The sequence below is a fragment of the Monodelphis domestica genome, chromosome 8 (genome assembly GCF_027887165.1).
Source record: "Monodelphis domestica isolate mMonDom1 chromosome 8, mMonDom1.pri, whole genome shotgun sequence".
Taxonomy (NCBI): domain Eukaryota; kingdom Metazoa; phylum Chordata; class Mammalia; order Didelphimorphia; family Didelphidae; genus Monodelphis; species Monodelphis domestica.
Genome location: NC_077234.1, coordinates 242,733,089 through 242,748,455, shown reverse-complemented (window position 1 = coordinate 242,748,455; position 15,367 = coordinate 242,733,089). Strand labels below are relative to the sequence as shown.

Sequence of the window (15,367 nt, the reverse complement as noted above, 5' to 3'; positions counted from 1 at the left end):
CTGGGGTAAAATCAAGCAAAGCTCCTTGCAGGAAACCCTCCAACTGCCAACTAAAAGGCACTGAGAAGTGGAACCCATCAAGACATCAGGTCATCTATGCTGGAGGAGTCAAACACTGCCTTATCTAGCCAAATGCAACCAGAACCAAATCACGATACCATGGGGAAACACTTTTAACAATACAAGAAAGCATAGATAATATGTGGTTTTCCAAGTAAGAAATGGCCCACAGATAAGATCCAGTGCCACCCCCTATTTCTATTTGAGTTCCATATCACTGATCCAGTCTGTTCCCTTTTATATAACATATGAGGAAACGCAAACCCAAGTGAAACCTAACAGAGGCATATTATCAGAGCAAGGATCCAAAGGGAGGTTCTCTGCCTTCAAACCCAGCGCTGTTTTCTTTGTGCCATATTGATTCCTCCCAAAGGAGTGCCCAGAGGCAGGCTGGAGCCAACTCAAACTGGCCTGCTAAGACCCTACTGGTAAACTGTCACCGAGCCTGTATATTTCAGAAATTGGCGATTGCCACAAATTAGAGTTTGATTTATTGTTTAGTTGATTATCCAGAAAGTGAACAATTGTCTTAAATTGTTCAAAAGTCTCAATAGGGCAGTTAGGTGGTACAGTAGATAGCACGCCGTGCCTGAACTCAAAAAGATCTCAGTTCGAATGCTGCCTCAGATGTTCACTAGCTGTGAGACCCCAGACAAGTCCCTTAAGCCCTCTTTGCCTTATTTCCTCATCTATAAAATGAACTGGCACAGGAAATGGCAAAACACTACAATATCTCTGCAGAGAAAACCCCAAATAGGGCCACAAAGAATTGAACATGATCTAAACAAATGAACAATGAAAAGTGTTAATGCTGTTTAAACTGAAAAGTAAGTGCATACATTCTCCCTATCCAATTTTGTTAAACATTTTGAGTCTTGTGTGGTCCTTCCTTGAGCTCATCTCATTACAGAAAGAAATTCAAAGCCCTCTTGGGCTAAAATGACCAGAAACAATCCTCTGTTTGTTCTTTAGGCCCCATAGTATGCTGTTATGTTTAGTTTTGTTGCCATTCTATCATCTCTTATCTCTACGGGCACACTCATACTGTCCTGAGTACTTTAGTTTAAGGACACCAGTCACCAGCCCAAGTCCATCCCTGCACTGCAGGAATAGTTAGTGACTAGGTCCAGCCTCTCAGGCCAGAGGAAACTTGCCTAAGGCCATGATCTGATCAAGAGCACTTTGATAGCCACAGGGGAGACTGAGAAAGTGGTGAAAGGAGTACAGACCAGCCATAGTGTAGCAGAAGGCTCCTGGAATTAGAGGCGTGCTGTCAGAAAGCTAGTTAATAATAATAACTGCCATTTCTATAGTGCTTTAAGGTTTGCAAAGTGCTTAACAGCCAGTAGCTCATTTGAGCCTCACAAAGCCCCTGGAAATACCTTCAGTTCAGGCTCTAAAACTACCAAAAAAAAAAAAAAACATTTACTTATATTTCCCCATGAGTTCTGAGTCCACCACATGACTCCATTCTCATTAACTAGTCGAGAATTCCCTTCTCCTCCTTCCACTCCTTTCATTTTCTAAGCTATTTGCTATTCTCACCAAATTTCAGGACCTGGGGAGAAATGCAAACTGGCTAAACTGGGGACAGAGAAGAGAGAGAGAGAGAGAGAAAGACAGATAGATAGATAGATGAATACATAAATAGATAGATGGATAGATAGATAGATAGATGTATAGATAAATGAATAGATAGATAGATAGATAGATAGATAGATAGATAGATAGATAGATAGATAGATAGATAGATGGATAGTTGGATAGATAGACAGGCAGACAGATAGGGAGAGATGGAGAGATAGACAGGCAGACAGATAGATAAATATATAGATGGATAGATGAATAGATAGATAGATGGATAGATAGATAGATAGATAGATAGATAGATAGATAGATAGATAGATGGATGGATGGATAGATAGATAGATAGATAGATAGATAGATAGATAGATAGATAGATAGATGGATAGATAGATAGATGATAGATAGATAGATGGATGGATGGATAGTTAGATGAGAGAGAGAGAGAGAGATGGATGAATAGATGGATAGATTATTGGGGGTGTATCTTAAAAGCCAGGTCTAAATGTAATTGTACCATTGTCTTGGCTTGATTGATGGTTTGGTGGGGACTGACTACTTTAGATGGCAATGAGTTCCCTGCTCCTAGAGTACTTAAAAAAGCATATAATAGAAAATATTCATGAATCAGATAAGTGACTTTTGCCACCATCTTGTCTAAGCTCCTTACTTATAAGTGAAAAAACTAAGACATATTAAGTGACTTATCCAACGCCACACAATGAATATATGGCAGATATTGGACTTAAACAGCTCCAAATTTAAATTCCAATTCAGTATTCTAAACTCTATTCTCTTTCTACTGCAACACATTGTCATGCAAGTTTTTACCAAGTCAATATTATTTGTTTCCTCTCTTTCTCAGAGCATGACAGATGCATCTGCCACTCATGTCAAAACTCCAGCACTATGCATTAGGGTGCAGAGGAGGAGGACATCCCATGTGGGTTATTCAAATTATCCTAGAACTGCTCACAAACAAATATCCAAAAGGAAAAATGATGGGAAAGACTTTTGCTGCCCCAGATGGATAGTCTCAAAAATGTTCTTCCTTGAAGAAGAAAAAGAATGAAAAAGACTACCCCAAAAAAAGGAGGGGGTGTTTTGTTTTGTTTCTGGATGATGGAATCATTCAAGTATTTAAATGATAATTATGAGAATAAAAGATAGAATTGAAGCTTTGAGCCCATCTCATCATCGATAGAAATTCAAAACCCGCTTGGGCTAAAATGACCAGAAACAGTCCTCTAGTTGTTCTTAACATTCCATAAGGTGCTACTATATTTAGTTTTTCTTGTCATTCTATGATCTCTTACCTCTGTGGGTGCATTTATATTTTCCTAGAGACTTTAGTTTAAAGAGACTACTCATCAGCCTAGGTCAACCCCTGCACTGCAAGAATGGTTACTGCATTGGTCCAGCCTACCAGGCTGGAAGAAACTTACCTAAAAATCCCAAATTAGGGAAATCCTTGGACCAGTATACCTTTCTCCTCAGTATTTTAACTTCCATGAACTAATTCTGCCTACTCAGCACTAGCCCTCCCCTATGGCTAAAAGACCACTGGAGATTACCTTCCAATTTCCTGTTCCCCTAAGGCCTGTGATCCTAAGGACAGAGCCCCAATATGGCCCAACTTCCTCTGCTACCACCTCCTCAAACCCATGCTCTCATTCTCCCTTTCCAGTTCATTCCTACCCATCCTCCAGGCCCATTCTATTTTGTCTGTGCTTCTAAAAGATCTTTCCACTACTTTGTCTGTCAGAGTACAGCGCTGAGATGAAAAGCACTTTGAAGAATAATTTGATATAGTACCCAGTAGTGAAAGTAATAGGCCAGAAGAGAAGAGAAAGAAAAAGTCACTGAAACATTTTTTGAGTGCTGAGAAGATGAATTAATAATTAATTATGGAATTATGAAATGGAGGCATGCACACTCCATTCTTTGGGTTCTTGTTGGAAAAGAGTCTGATCTCTGATAGCCACAGAAGATCCTGAGAAATTGGCAAAATGAGTATAGAAGCAGACAATGATACCGGGGGATGGAATGGTGACAGCATGATTTAGAGTTGGAAGCATTCAAGAGCATGGACCCAAAGGAGAGGGAAAAGTGCTCAGGGGAAAGGTCTTGTTTTTACTGGGTCGGTGCTACCTTGGGGTTTGTTCGTAAACATATCCAAATCATCTCAGAGTTATTGGTAAAACTTATAAGTCATCAGTTCAAAGAGAAGAGCACCTCCTTGATGTTCTGCTGCTCTAGATGTGTGGAGGTCTGGCTATTATACGGAATTTACATAGCATGGGTCCAGAATGTTGGCAGCAGTGCCAGGATGACTTCTACTGATCCAGCATATATTACCAGGCTGTGAATTTTGATGAACATATGATGATGCAATTTGTAAATAGGCTCAGATGATCTTTGGGACCTGATTTTCAGATTATTTCCTACTATTGCCACTTTATACTGGTTACTTATAAACTTACTTCCTATACTGACTGGGGTTTGGCGAGGAAGGGCAAGGAGTATTCTGGGGAACCCAAACAAGATTTAATGTTATGATAGCAGAAGCAAAACCAAAAAGAAATGCAAAGGGATCACGTATGAAAACTTCAGATTAAACTAATTATAGACTGATTTCCTTGACTTTTAAAGTCCCAACAAAAATCCCAACTTTTCCTGGAAACCTTTCCCAAATCACTCGTTAACCTTGCCTTCCAGTTTAGAATCAACACTGTGTATTTGTTTCTAAGGCAAAAGAGCAGTAAGGTCGAGGCAATGGGGGTTATATGACTAGCTGGGGAGTGTCTGTAGCCAGATTTGAACCTAAGTTTGACTCTCAATCCACCAGAGCCATCTAGCTGCCCCCCACTCAATTCTAATGCCAACTTTCTGTAATTATTTCCTATTAAACCTGATTATAGCTTGATATGTAAACTTTTGTTTGCATATAGTCTCCCCCATTAGGCTGTAAGCTCCTTCAGGTCAGAGGCAAGGTCTTTTTGCCTCTTTTTAAATCCCCAGGTCTTAGTACAGTGCTTGGTACATAGAAGTCATTTATTAAATGTTCATTGATCAATTGATTGATTGATTGATGACAGACAACTTTGCCTCACTTACATCTAATTTGTGCACACATCAAGGCATTATCCCATGATGTCTTTCAAAAAAAATGACAAGCAACAGTATTTTTGGAAATGCACATTTAATTGGTGTTTATTAAATTCAGAATAATTAGTTTTTAGAAAGCAATGGTATAGGAACATACATAAATTCCTGGGGTACGCCATTAGAGACCTTCCAAGTTGAAATGAATGCATCAATACCAGCTTTTTGAATTCAGCTAGTTTCAAGTCCACCTAATGATGTATTAAATCTATACAGGTCTATCATGTTCATAAAGACAAGCCTTTTTCAGAGGGTTGGAGTTGGGGACAGCTAGGTGACTCAGTGGATAGAGAGCCAGGCCTGGGATGGGAGGTCCTGAATTTAAAGCTGACCTCAGATACTTCCCACTTGTGTGACCCTGGACAAGTCATTTAATCTCAATTGACTAATCCCTACTACTCTTCTACCTTAGAATTTATACTTATTATTAATTCTAAAACAGAAGGTTAGGTTTAAAAATAAAAAAAGGAAAAAGTCCTTTACTTTTTCATCTTTAAGGTAAGACCCCAAAGGCCAAGCCACATAACAACTAAAACAGGAAGTGACAAGGAAAGGGTATTAAGGAAGCCCAATGAGACCCCAAGCCTTTTTTTGTTTTTTGGTTCTTTTGTGGTTGTGCTTTAAACCCTAACATTCCACTGTGGAATCAACACTGTACATTGGTTCCAAGGCAGAAGAATGATAAGAGCTAAGCAATGGGGCTTAAGTGAATTGCCCATGGCCACAAAACTGATAAATGTCTAAGGTGAGATTTGAACTCAGGATTTCCTATCTCTGAGCCTGGATCTCAATCCACCAAGTCACTTACCTATCCCCAACCTCCAACCCTTTGAAAAAGACCTGTCTTTATGAACAAGATGGAACTGTATAGATTTAATCCATCATTAGGTGGACTCAGAACTAGATGAATCCAAAAAGTTGGTATTGATGGCTTTATTTCAACATGGAAGGTCTCTAATGGCGTACCCCAGGAATCTATGCATGTTCCTATCCTATTTAACATGGCGTTGTTTTTCATCCAAGATTTGGATGAAGGCCACCGATGTTATACTTATCCAATTCAAAGATAACACAAAGCTACGAGAAATAGCTAACCCTTTGCAGGACACAGAAACCTTTAAAAAATTGCAACATGCCAAGTTATTGGACTAAATTGAAGCAGATGAAATTGAATAAGGACAAATGTAGAGCCTTTCACTGGAATCAAAATGCTAACTTCATCCATACAAGATGAGGCAGGAATAGCGAGATAGCACTTCATCCGGAAAAGATATGAGACTTTTTGTCAATTGTTAACTCAATGTGAGTGAACAATATTACATTGAAGCAAGGGAAAAAGGTAATGTGATCTTAAACTACTCTAACAGAAGCATACAGTGTCCAGAATGAGGATGATGACAATGCTTTGCCTAATCAGACCACCTAAGGAGCTCAGTTATGAGCATCACTATAAAAGAATGCTAACAAGATGGAAAGAATCCAGAAAAAAAAGGTAATCAGGAAAGCAAAGGAATGAGAAAGAAAGAGATAGAGAGAGGGACAGAGAGAGGGAAGGGGGGAGAGAGAGAGACAGAGACAGAAAGGCAGAGGCAGAGAGAGACAGAGAGAGACAGAGACAGAGAGACAGGGACAGAGAGACAGAGGCAGAGAGAGAGACAGAGACAGAGACAGAGACAGAGACAGAGACAGAGACAGAGACAGAGACAGAGACAGAGAGACAGAGGCAGAGACAGAGACAGAAAGACAGAGGCAGAGAGAGACAGAGACAGAGACAGAGAGACAGAGAGAGAGACAGGGACAGAGAGACAGAGGCAGAGAGAGAGACAGAGACAAAGAGAGAGACAGAGAGAGAAAGACAGAGGCAGAGTGACAGAGAGAGACTGTCACATAAAAGAGTCAGCAACCACAAGAATTTATCAAGCACCTACTATGTGCCAGGCACTAAAATCTTAAAATCTCACCAGATGGTGGGCAAGGCAACATGCGAATGTTTATATGCAAACATGTTATACATAGGTTAAACCCTAGATTGTCTCTATGCAAGAAGAGGACCAGGACAAGACTTCTTGCAGAAGGTGGGACATTAGTTGGAACTCAAAGGAAGCTAAGAAAGCCAGGAGGCAGAGATGAGGAAGAAGATTGGATGAACTTGTTTTGGTTGACCTCATAGGACAGCACTAAGAAAAGTGAATAGAAGTTGCGGAAAGGAAGAGGTATAGGAATAGCTTCCTAACAGAGTTGTCCAAAAATATGATTTTTACTGACTTGGGGAGAGAGTTTCCCTTTACTATAAGTATTCAAATAAGTGCTTGTGGACATTTGTCTAGGTCATTGAAAGGATTCTTCTACAGGTACAAAATTAGATAACCTGGGAGGTGGGATTCCTTTCATCACTGTGTTTGACTGATGTAACGTTAGGGTAGGGGAGCATCAGTTCAGGATGAAATGATTCAGAGAGGGGTAGAGGGTATGGGTAGGGCTAGCCGGACTGAACTCTACATTCAGTCATGATCTGACATGGACTAAATATATGCAAGAGTATATCCTTCATCCTTCTCGCCTACCTATCCTATTCCTAATATTCCTTATATTCATTAACACCCATTCATTATCAATCATACAAAAATACCACATGATACATCCATACCTGTATTTTTAATACCCTTGCCTTCCATCTTAGAATCAGCAGAAGAATGGTAAGGATTAGGCATTGGGAATTAAGTGATTTTGCACAGAGTCACAAAGCCAAGAAGTATAGGATCTCTCCTCTCCAGGTGTCCTTCTCAATCCACTGAGCCATCTGGCTGCTCCCCTATACCTTTCCAGTTGGTCACTAAATTGAGAGTTTCTTACATGACCAGGGACTATGCATTTTTTATCTTTGTACCCTTAATGCACAAGATTCTCCAACTAGTGGTATATTTCATAAATGTGTTTGAATGCATAATTCCTACTAATTTTGAATTCTGCCACCGTTGATTTATCTTGACCAGGCAGCAGATATATTCCATCAGCCATGATGCCGCACAATTATATTTTAATAGGCAACAACACTACTTCTTTACACTTAACTTAGTCCTTTTGTCTCAAAGGAAATTGAGCTTTCAATTCCATTCAAAGATTTGGGGATTCATAATCCAGAGGCAGATGAATAGAGCATTTTGTAGTAGGGACACATTTTTGTCTCATAGTGCTTTGTCTCAGAAAATGTATTAGAAACATGAAAAGCAAATAACACCAAAGTTTTCCCGCTCTGGGTTATCTTTTCCACATCAATTATACAGCAGAGATCTAAATGGATCACCTTGCTGAAAAACATCTCCCTTCTTTTAAGAGTGTTCGTTTCCTTAGCATCTACTTGAGTTGAAAGATGTTATCATGATTGTAAGGAGATAGGCTGGTATTGTGCCCAGTTTCTTTATTCATTTACAGTAATAGTTGTATTCATTCAACTAATCGATGCATTATTGTTGCATGTAGCAGACAAGGTTTATATGACAGCTGGGCAGCCAGATTCTTCTGGTAGCTCAAGTACTGTCTACTTATAATTAATGTCCCTTGGAAAGCTCTATTAGATCTCTCGTATCAAAGTGGCTCTTTATCATGTGTCTGAGCTGTTGTAGAGCTCTCTGTTTTCGATTGGCTATTCAGTCTGGAACATGGGGAGGAAAATCAGCAGAGAAAGTCTTGGAAACATAATGTTCTTTTTGTGTTCCTCGCTTACCTTAATAAGACCAAACTTATAATGCACTATTTTAAAAAATATTTTATTAAAAACTTTACGCACCATCAAACCTACTAAAAGATGCACTTTTCATTGAGGGATCTAAGAATTCCTGGCATCCTTCTTGACTTACTTCTGTTACCTTCCTGCGTGAAGCCTTCTAAATACAAGAGCCTTCCTTCCCCAGCAGAAGAGCAACAGTAATAACCTTTTGATCGTTATGTAGCCATCATCTCCCTCAAGAGAACAGGGACTGCCTCCCTCTTGTTTTTGTGTCCCTAAGCATCTATCAATGCCTGAAACACAGTGGTTGCCTTTTAAGTGTTTATTGATAGACTGATTTAAATTAATTCATTTCATAACATAAAGTATTATAACATTATTTTAGTCACTCCCTCTGAGTCCTCATCTGCATTTTTGTGTACCCAATCATTCTAATTCATGTAGTTAATATACTTTATTTGTAGTGACAAACTTTTTTTCAGAGTTTTCATTAATAGTGTTTTGCCTGTTAGAAAGCTTTGTATATGCACACCTTGTCTCATTTGATTCTCACAATGATTCCATGAAGTAAAGAGTGGAAAAAAACATTTTTAGATGAATGAACCAAAGCTCAGAAGCATCAGATTAACTTTCCCAGGTTTGCCCAGCTATACGGAGCCAGGTCTCAGATTCAGGCTGGCTAACTCCAAGTCTAGCATTCTTTCCATTACAATATGTCGCCTCCATGGTATAAGAATAGAAACTGAACCTGTGATTCCATTTCTACAGAAACTCCCAGTTAAAGAAATTGTTGGAGATGGGGTTGGAGGTTCAATCATTTCGGTTGCATCTGAGTCACCGTGACCTTATTTGGGGTTCTCTTGGCAAAGACATGGGCTTAGTTTACTATTTCTCCAACTCATTTTATACCTGAGAAAACTGAGACAAACAGTTAAGTGACTTACCTAGGGTCACACAGCTAGTAAGTACCTACGACTGAATTAAAACTCTAAAGAAATAACTTCTACCAATACTGTCCAGCAAGTTATCAAGAGCCTAGACTCCCTTGACCAGAGTTATACAGCAAGTATGTGTCAGAGGTATGATTTGAATTGAGGTATTCTTGACTGACTCTCAGACTACTACTTCATGCTGCTTCTGTTTCCTCAAAAGGAAATTTCAAAGCACAACTTATTCTTTTTCAGGCATCTACTCAATTATAAATTTTCCTTTTCTATGTAGTAGCCTTTTGCAATGAAGCATGTTATTCTGTAAACTTTTAAGTATCTTGAAGCTGACAACTTATAGATCTTTTTTCAGTTTATTTTGCCTGAGCCTGTCTTGACAAAATCACACTCTTACTTTTTATTTTCCTTTGTGACCTGGCCCAAGTTATTACTGACAGTTTTTTTAGGTGATTGCCATTTGCCTTTCCAGTCTTTGTACAGTTCTGCATCTAGTTGCCTGGATAGCCTGCTACATTTACTTCCTTTCCTACAATGGGGTGGTTGATTCAAGAGCCCATAACTACTTAAAGAGAACTAATCCTTTCAATTGGTCTTTTCCCATTACGTTCTCAACCAGTGATACCCTCCTAAACCATGACTCATCTGTTAAATTCTTGAAATTCATTCTCTCCTTTTGCTAGTTTCTTGGTTACCATTTGGGAGGATTCTTTGCTCTTCTCCAAATTAATGTTTATCTGCACTTTAAGTGGTAAGCTATTTTCCCCTCCTCTATAGGAAAAAGATGGAGAAGAGCCTTTATCCCAATGGATGTTCCTCCCCTTTCTTTTTTCTTTTTCTTGAGATCAGTAAGATATTTCTAAAAAATTAATATTCTCTTGGAAGTGCCTTAGAGACCATAAATGATTCCTGTGGATTCCTAAAAGTTACTTTGAACCTATATAATTTCTTTTCAGAAACACGATGGCCACTTCACAGTTATTCAGTTGGTTGGTATGCTTCGGGGGATTGCATCTGGTATGAAGTATCTTTCTGACATGGGTTACGTACATCGAGATCTCGCAGCACGAAATATCCTGGTCAACAGCAACTTAGTATGCAAAGTATCTGATTTTGGCCTGTCTCGAGTACTAGAAGATGATCCAGAAGCTGCTTATACAACAACAGTAAGTTGATATGCTATAATTTGCTGTATTATATATTTTTATATTTTATTCTTTTTTCTGGTGCCTCATAACTAGAGATGGCCTTATGAGCTGTGAGATTCTGATAATTCTAGGTTCTCTTACTTGGCATGAAAATGGCATTAAGGGGCTTTCAATTCAACCAAGTATCAAATTCCTCTTTGCACTACTTTCTTTCAATTAGTCAGCCAGTCAATAAATACTTATTAATAATACAATAAACACATACTATGTGCCTGAAACTATAATAACCTCTAGAGATACAAATATATATATATATATATATATATATATGGCATTTGGTGTAAAACTTTAGGATTCATGCTACAGAACTGCCTTGTAGATTTTTTAATTTCCTTATATAAGTTATTTCATGTTCTCTCAACAACTAGAAGCCCCTTAATGTTACCCTAGCTGTGCCTAGCTTTATTGGATTTTATATACTTGTGATTGGTACTACCGTTTTTCATCCTTATAGCAAATTTCATGCAAAGACTTGAAAATACATGATAATAAATGTCTGTTATAAGGGCAGAGACAGAGACTCCAAAATGAAGTTGTTTTTATAGATGATCCCTATTTTAGCATCAGAGAAAGATTAAGTACAGAAGATTAATCTATTAGATTCCAAAGTTTTTCCCTGGCATCTGTAGTTTCCAGAAATATTCAGGTCCATTTTTCTATGCAATTGAATCCACATCCATTAAATGTCATTAATCTTTTATTGTTATTTAGTTGTCTCAGACACTTGCTAATTTACAAAAATAAAAAAGTAGTAAAATACTTTCTTAATCTTTGGTGAATTATCACACTCATCTGCCAGTCGACTGCACTGAGAAATAACTCAGCAGGGCTTGCCAAGTCAATTTGATTCTCAGTTTTGTCTACCTTACATCCCATGTTAATGAAAAAGATGCATCTCCATTCTTTTGTCAGCATTTATTTCATTTCCTGTGAGTTTGTTTTGGGGGAAATTTGGTATTCATTTATTAAAAGATTGAATCAAAGTTTGATATTTTAAACACAGAATCTGTAGCCTTGATTTGTTTGTTTTAAGAAGTGCTCTATTCGATTTATCAGAGGCATTTTCACTAATTTCTGTAACAGAGGCACAGTTCTAAAGAGAATAAATTAATCTTTCTGAGTCTGATATATAAGATGCTGGTATCAACTCATCTTTTCAATTGAATAAAAGGCTTCTTAAAAACTAGATCTCATGATGTCTATAAATAAAAACTTTTAATATTATTCAGCCTCATTTTGTAATGAAAGAATATCACAACGTCTTTAGGTTTCAAGGCCCAGGACTTTTTTTATCTTTTGGTATTTGCAAATGTGGAAACAGAAAAACAACTTTGAAAATTTGGGTAAAAGTGGATAAGCTTTTTCTGTCAATCATTATTAAGACTAGAAAAAGCTATGTTGCATTTGCAATATGTAAGACAAATTAAATTTACTAAAAGAAGAAATCATTACTAAATAATGACTATGTAACTAGCAATAAGAATGTGAGTTATTTATACAATTAATGAATTTTAACTCCATTTTTACTTAGATGCTTGATTAATTTAATTAATAAACAAATTTGACTTGGATAACTTGGTTAAAGCAAAAATCTTTAAACATAGTAAGATGTTTTAGGTTTTCCATATAATTCTCAATGCTAAGCATTTCATTCTGTTATGTGCAATATTCTATCAAATGCCAGTTTAGTATCCCACCGTCTAAGGTTGTATTGTTTTAAACTGCACCAATGTTTTTATTAAATAATTTCAGGATTTAGTGACTCTATTTTGTTTTTTAATATCATAAGATATCACAATAAAAGCAGTAAATTCAGCAAGTCAATCCTTGATTTCACTGGGTTACAACTTCATTCAGAGACATGTTCTGTGCTTATTTGTCAGAGAAGTGTTGTCAGAAGACAAACTTGAAGGCATCTAGCACATATTTGTATTTTTTACAAGGAAATTTTGATTTCACATAGAATAAGAAGGTGTAGCCCATTATCTCAAGTGAGCATTTCTAGTTTTAGGAAGCATCTCTGAGTTAGTGAAGTTCACGTATATTTATAGTAAGGTTGAAGTTATCACTTTTGCATCACCCGCATTAAGGTTTCTTGAAATAAGGCATTTGGGGACCTGAAATGGAACGAGTTCTTTTCGTTCATTTATTTGTTTGTTTTTCACTAAATGACATATAACTAAAAGTCATGGTTCAGTAAGACCAAGAATCTTTTTAAGAAACTGGGCAGCTAGGGCTGATTCTCAAGATACAGAGATTGTCCCAAAGCCTGATTTGGAGCAATGCTGAAAGAAGTCATTGAGCAGCTTTCTGAGAAATGATTACTCCTTACATTGTAGCAAAAAAAGGCTGTTGTGACCAGAGCCATGACTGGGCTAGGCAGACAAGAAATTACCTCCCAGGACACGATGTTGAGGAAGAGGGAGGCTTCATCACTCGCATCCCTGCTCCCTTTAAGAAATGGTCAGATCAGGAAATATCTCAGGTGACAAAAAGATGGCCCTTGAACTACGTTTTGAAAAGTGAACATAAAGTAAAGAGAAAGTTTATTCCAAACAGGAGAGAGACCTTGTGAAAAGGGCATGGAGGTGGGCAGCTAGAGGGTTCAGTGCATTGAGAGCCAGGTCCAAAAATGGGAGACACTGGGTTTAAATGTGGCCTTGGACATTTCCTAGCTGTGTGACTCTGGAAGAGTCACTTAACCCCTCTCCCTTTTCTAGCCCTTACCACTCCTCTGCCTTGGAATCAATATGCAGAATTATTTAAGGGCATGGAGAAAGATGGAAGTCATATGGTGGCTAGGAGGAGGGGAGAAAGAAGAAGGAGAAGGATAACATTACATATATGCATATATATACATATATATATTACTTTAGAGTTTGGAAAGTACTTTACAATTATTAACTCATTTCATCCTCACTAAAACCCCTGAGGGATGGGTAGATATTATTATCCCAATTTTAAATATGAGGAAACTGAAGCAGTCACTGGTTAAGCCCAGAGTCATACACCTAGTAAATTTCTGAGGACAGATTTGAGTTCAAGTCTTCCTGGCTTGGGTCTAGTCCTTTATTCACGGTGCCACCAGGCTACCTTCAATAAAGGGAATAGGATGGAAGACAAACCAGTTTGAACAGAATGATGAATACATTGAGGAATCATATGTATTTTAAAAGTAGGAAGGATCATCATCATCATAGAAGATTTTAAATTCCACACTGAAAATTTTGTGTTTTCTTTAACCTACAAACACTATGATACCAGTGAAAATTTTTTAAGGAGAGTAATGTGACCATTTGTGCTTTAGATTTGAACTCTCGGTGGAAGATGAATTGGAGAGGGGAAGGATTGCAAGGAAACCAATTAGGAAGCTAATATAATAGTCCAGAAAAGAAGTGATAAGAGCATGAACTGGCTAAGAGTTCTGTGAACCAAGAGAACAGAACAGGTTACACTGTTTTAAAAAGTGCTTCAATGTCATATACAACTTTTCAATAGCATACTTATTCCATAAACTCATTTATCGCTTCTCTATTGTTTTACCATAATTATTATTCATCTATCATCTATATACTCTTACATACTATTACATCAATAATGTGAAACTACTTTGCCCAGAATAATGAAAATCTGATTCTATTTGCCTCTGAAAATTTTAGGAAAATGTTGTATAGCATTCACATTTATGCTGAAAAATATCACTTTCATTAACCAATATTATGAGGATTCATTTTTTAATATTGTCTTTGGCAATAAATGTCTTCTTTTCTCTTAAACAGAAAATTGTAAATGCAATCACCAGCTAGCAGCATGTCAATCATGTCTTAATCATCTTCATTTTGGCTTTGCCATAGAAAATCTTGCTTTCTTCTTTATACATAGCTGCAATTCTACTTCATTACTTGTTTTGTTGAAATTCAGAGCACTTGTTATTGAAAGAGTACAATCTGTATAATTATAATTGAGTTGACATCTTAATTTTTTTCTTATGTACTTTGTGCTTGGAGAAGCTCCTTAGACTCATCTAGAGCTACAAGAGGGCAATACTAGTTAGTATTTAGTCTGTTCCCAGCATAGAATCGAGTATAGGCAAGGAGTCAGACAGAAATAAGCAAGATTATTCAGTAGGTCCACTTTCCAGCCCTAACTAAGGAAAGTTTACAAAGAGTGATTTCGTTGTTTTTAAAAATAAATTTCTAGAAATGTAGATCAAGAAATTTCTTCTTTAAATTTATTTCATTATTATCACTATTCCAAATGTTTACAAAGAAAAAGAAGATATTACAAAAAAGAAATCACCAATCTCCTGTATAATTAACTTGTTTTTCTTCATCTCTGCATAATAGATCCTGTCCACAAATGTCCCAACTCCTCCCCACATCACATAGGATATTATCATGGAGGCCAACATGTTCATATAAAGTCTTCCATGTTTTATCTTTCTGTTCCCTCTCTGGAGGTGACATTCTCAGTTTATTCTTCCAATTTTCCAGCTTTGCATAATGTTCTCCTGGTTCTATTCATTTCACTGTTTAATATCTCATAGTTCTTTCCAGGTTGTTCATCATTTCTTATAGCACAGTAATATTCCATCACACTCATATATGACCATTTGTTAAGCCATTTCCCATTTGATGGGCAGACCAAGTAATTTCAAATAAATAAGAAGAGTATGTCTT

General features: G+C 37.3%; 1 protein-coding gene across 2 annotated transcripts in view; it reads left to right on the top strand.

Moving 5' to 3' along the window:
* Positions 1–15,367, top strand: part of EPHA6 (EPH receptor A6) — a 1,223,915-nt gene that overhangs the window by 1,034,946 nt on the left and 173,602 nt on the right. For both annotated transcript variants that reach the window (XM_056806830.1, XM_056806831.1), the window contains one exon: positions 10,437–10,646. In XM_056806830.1, the coding sequence (XP_056662808.1) occupies positions 10,437–10,646 (210 nt within the window). The remainder of the gene's footprint in view (positions 1–10,436; positions 10,647–15,367) is intronic.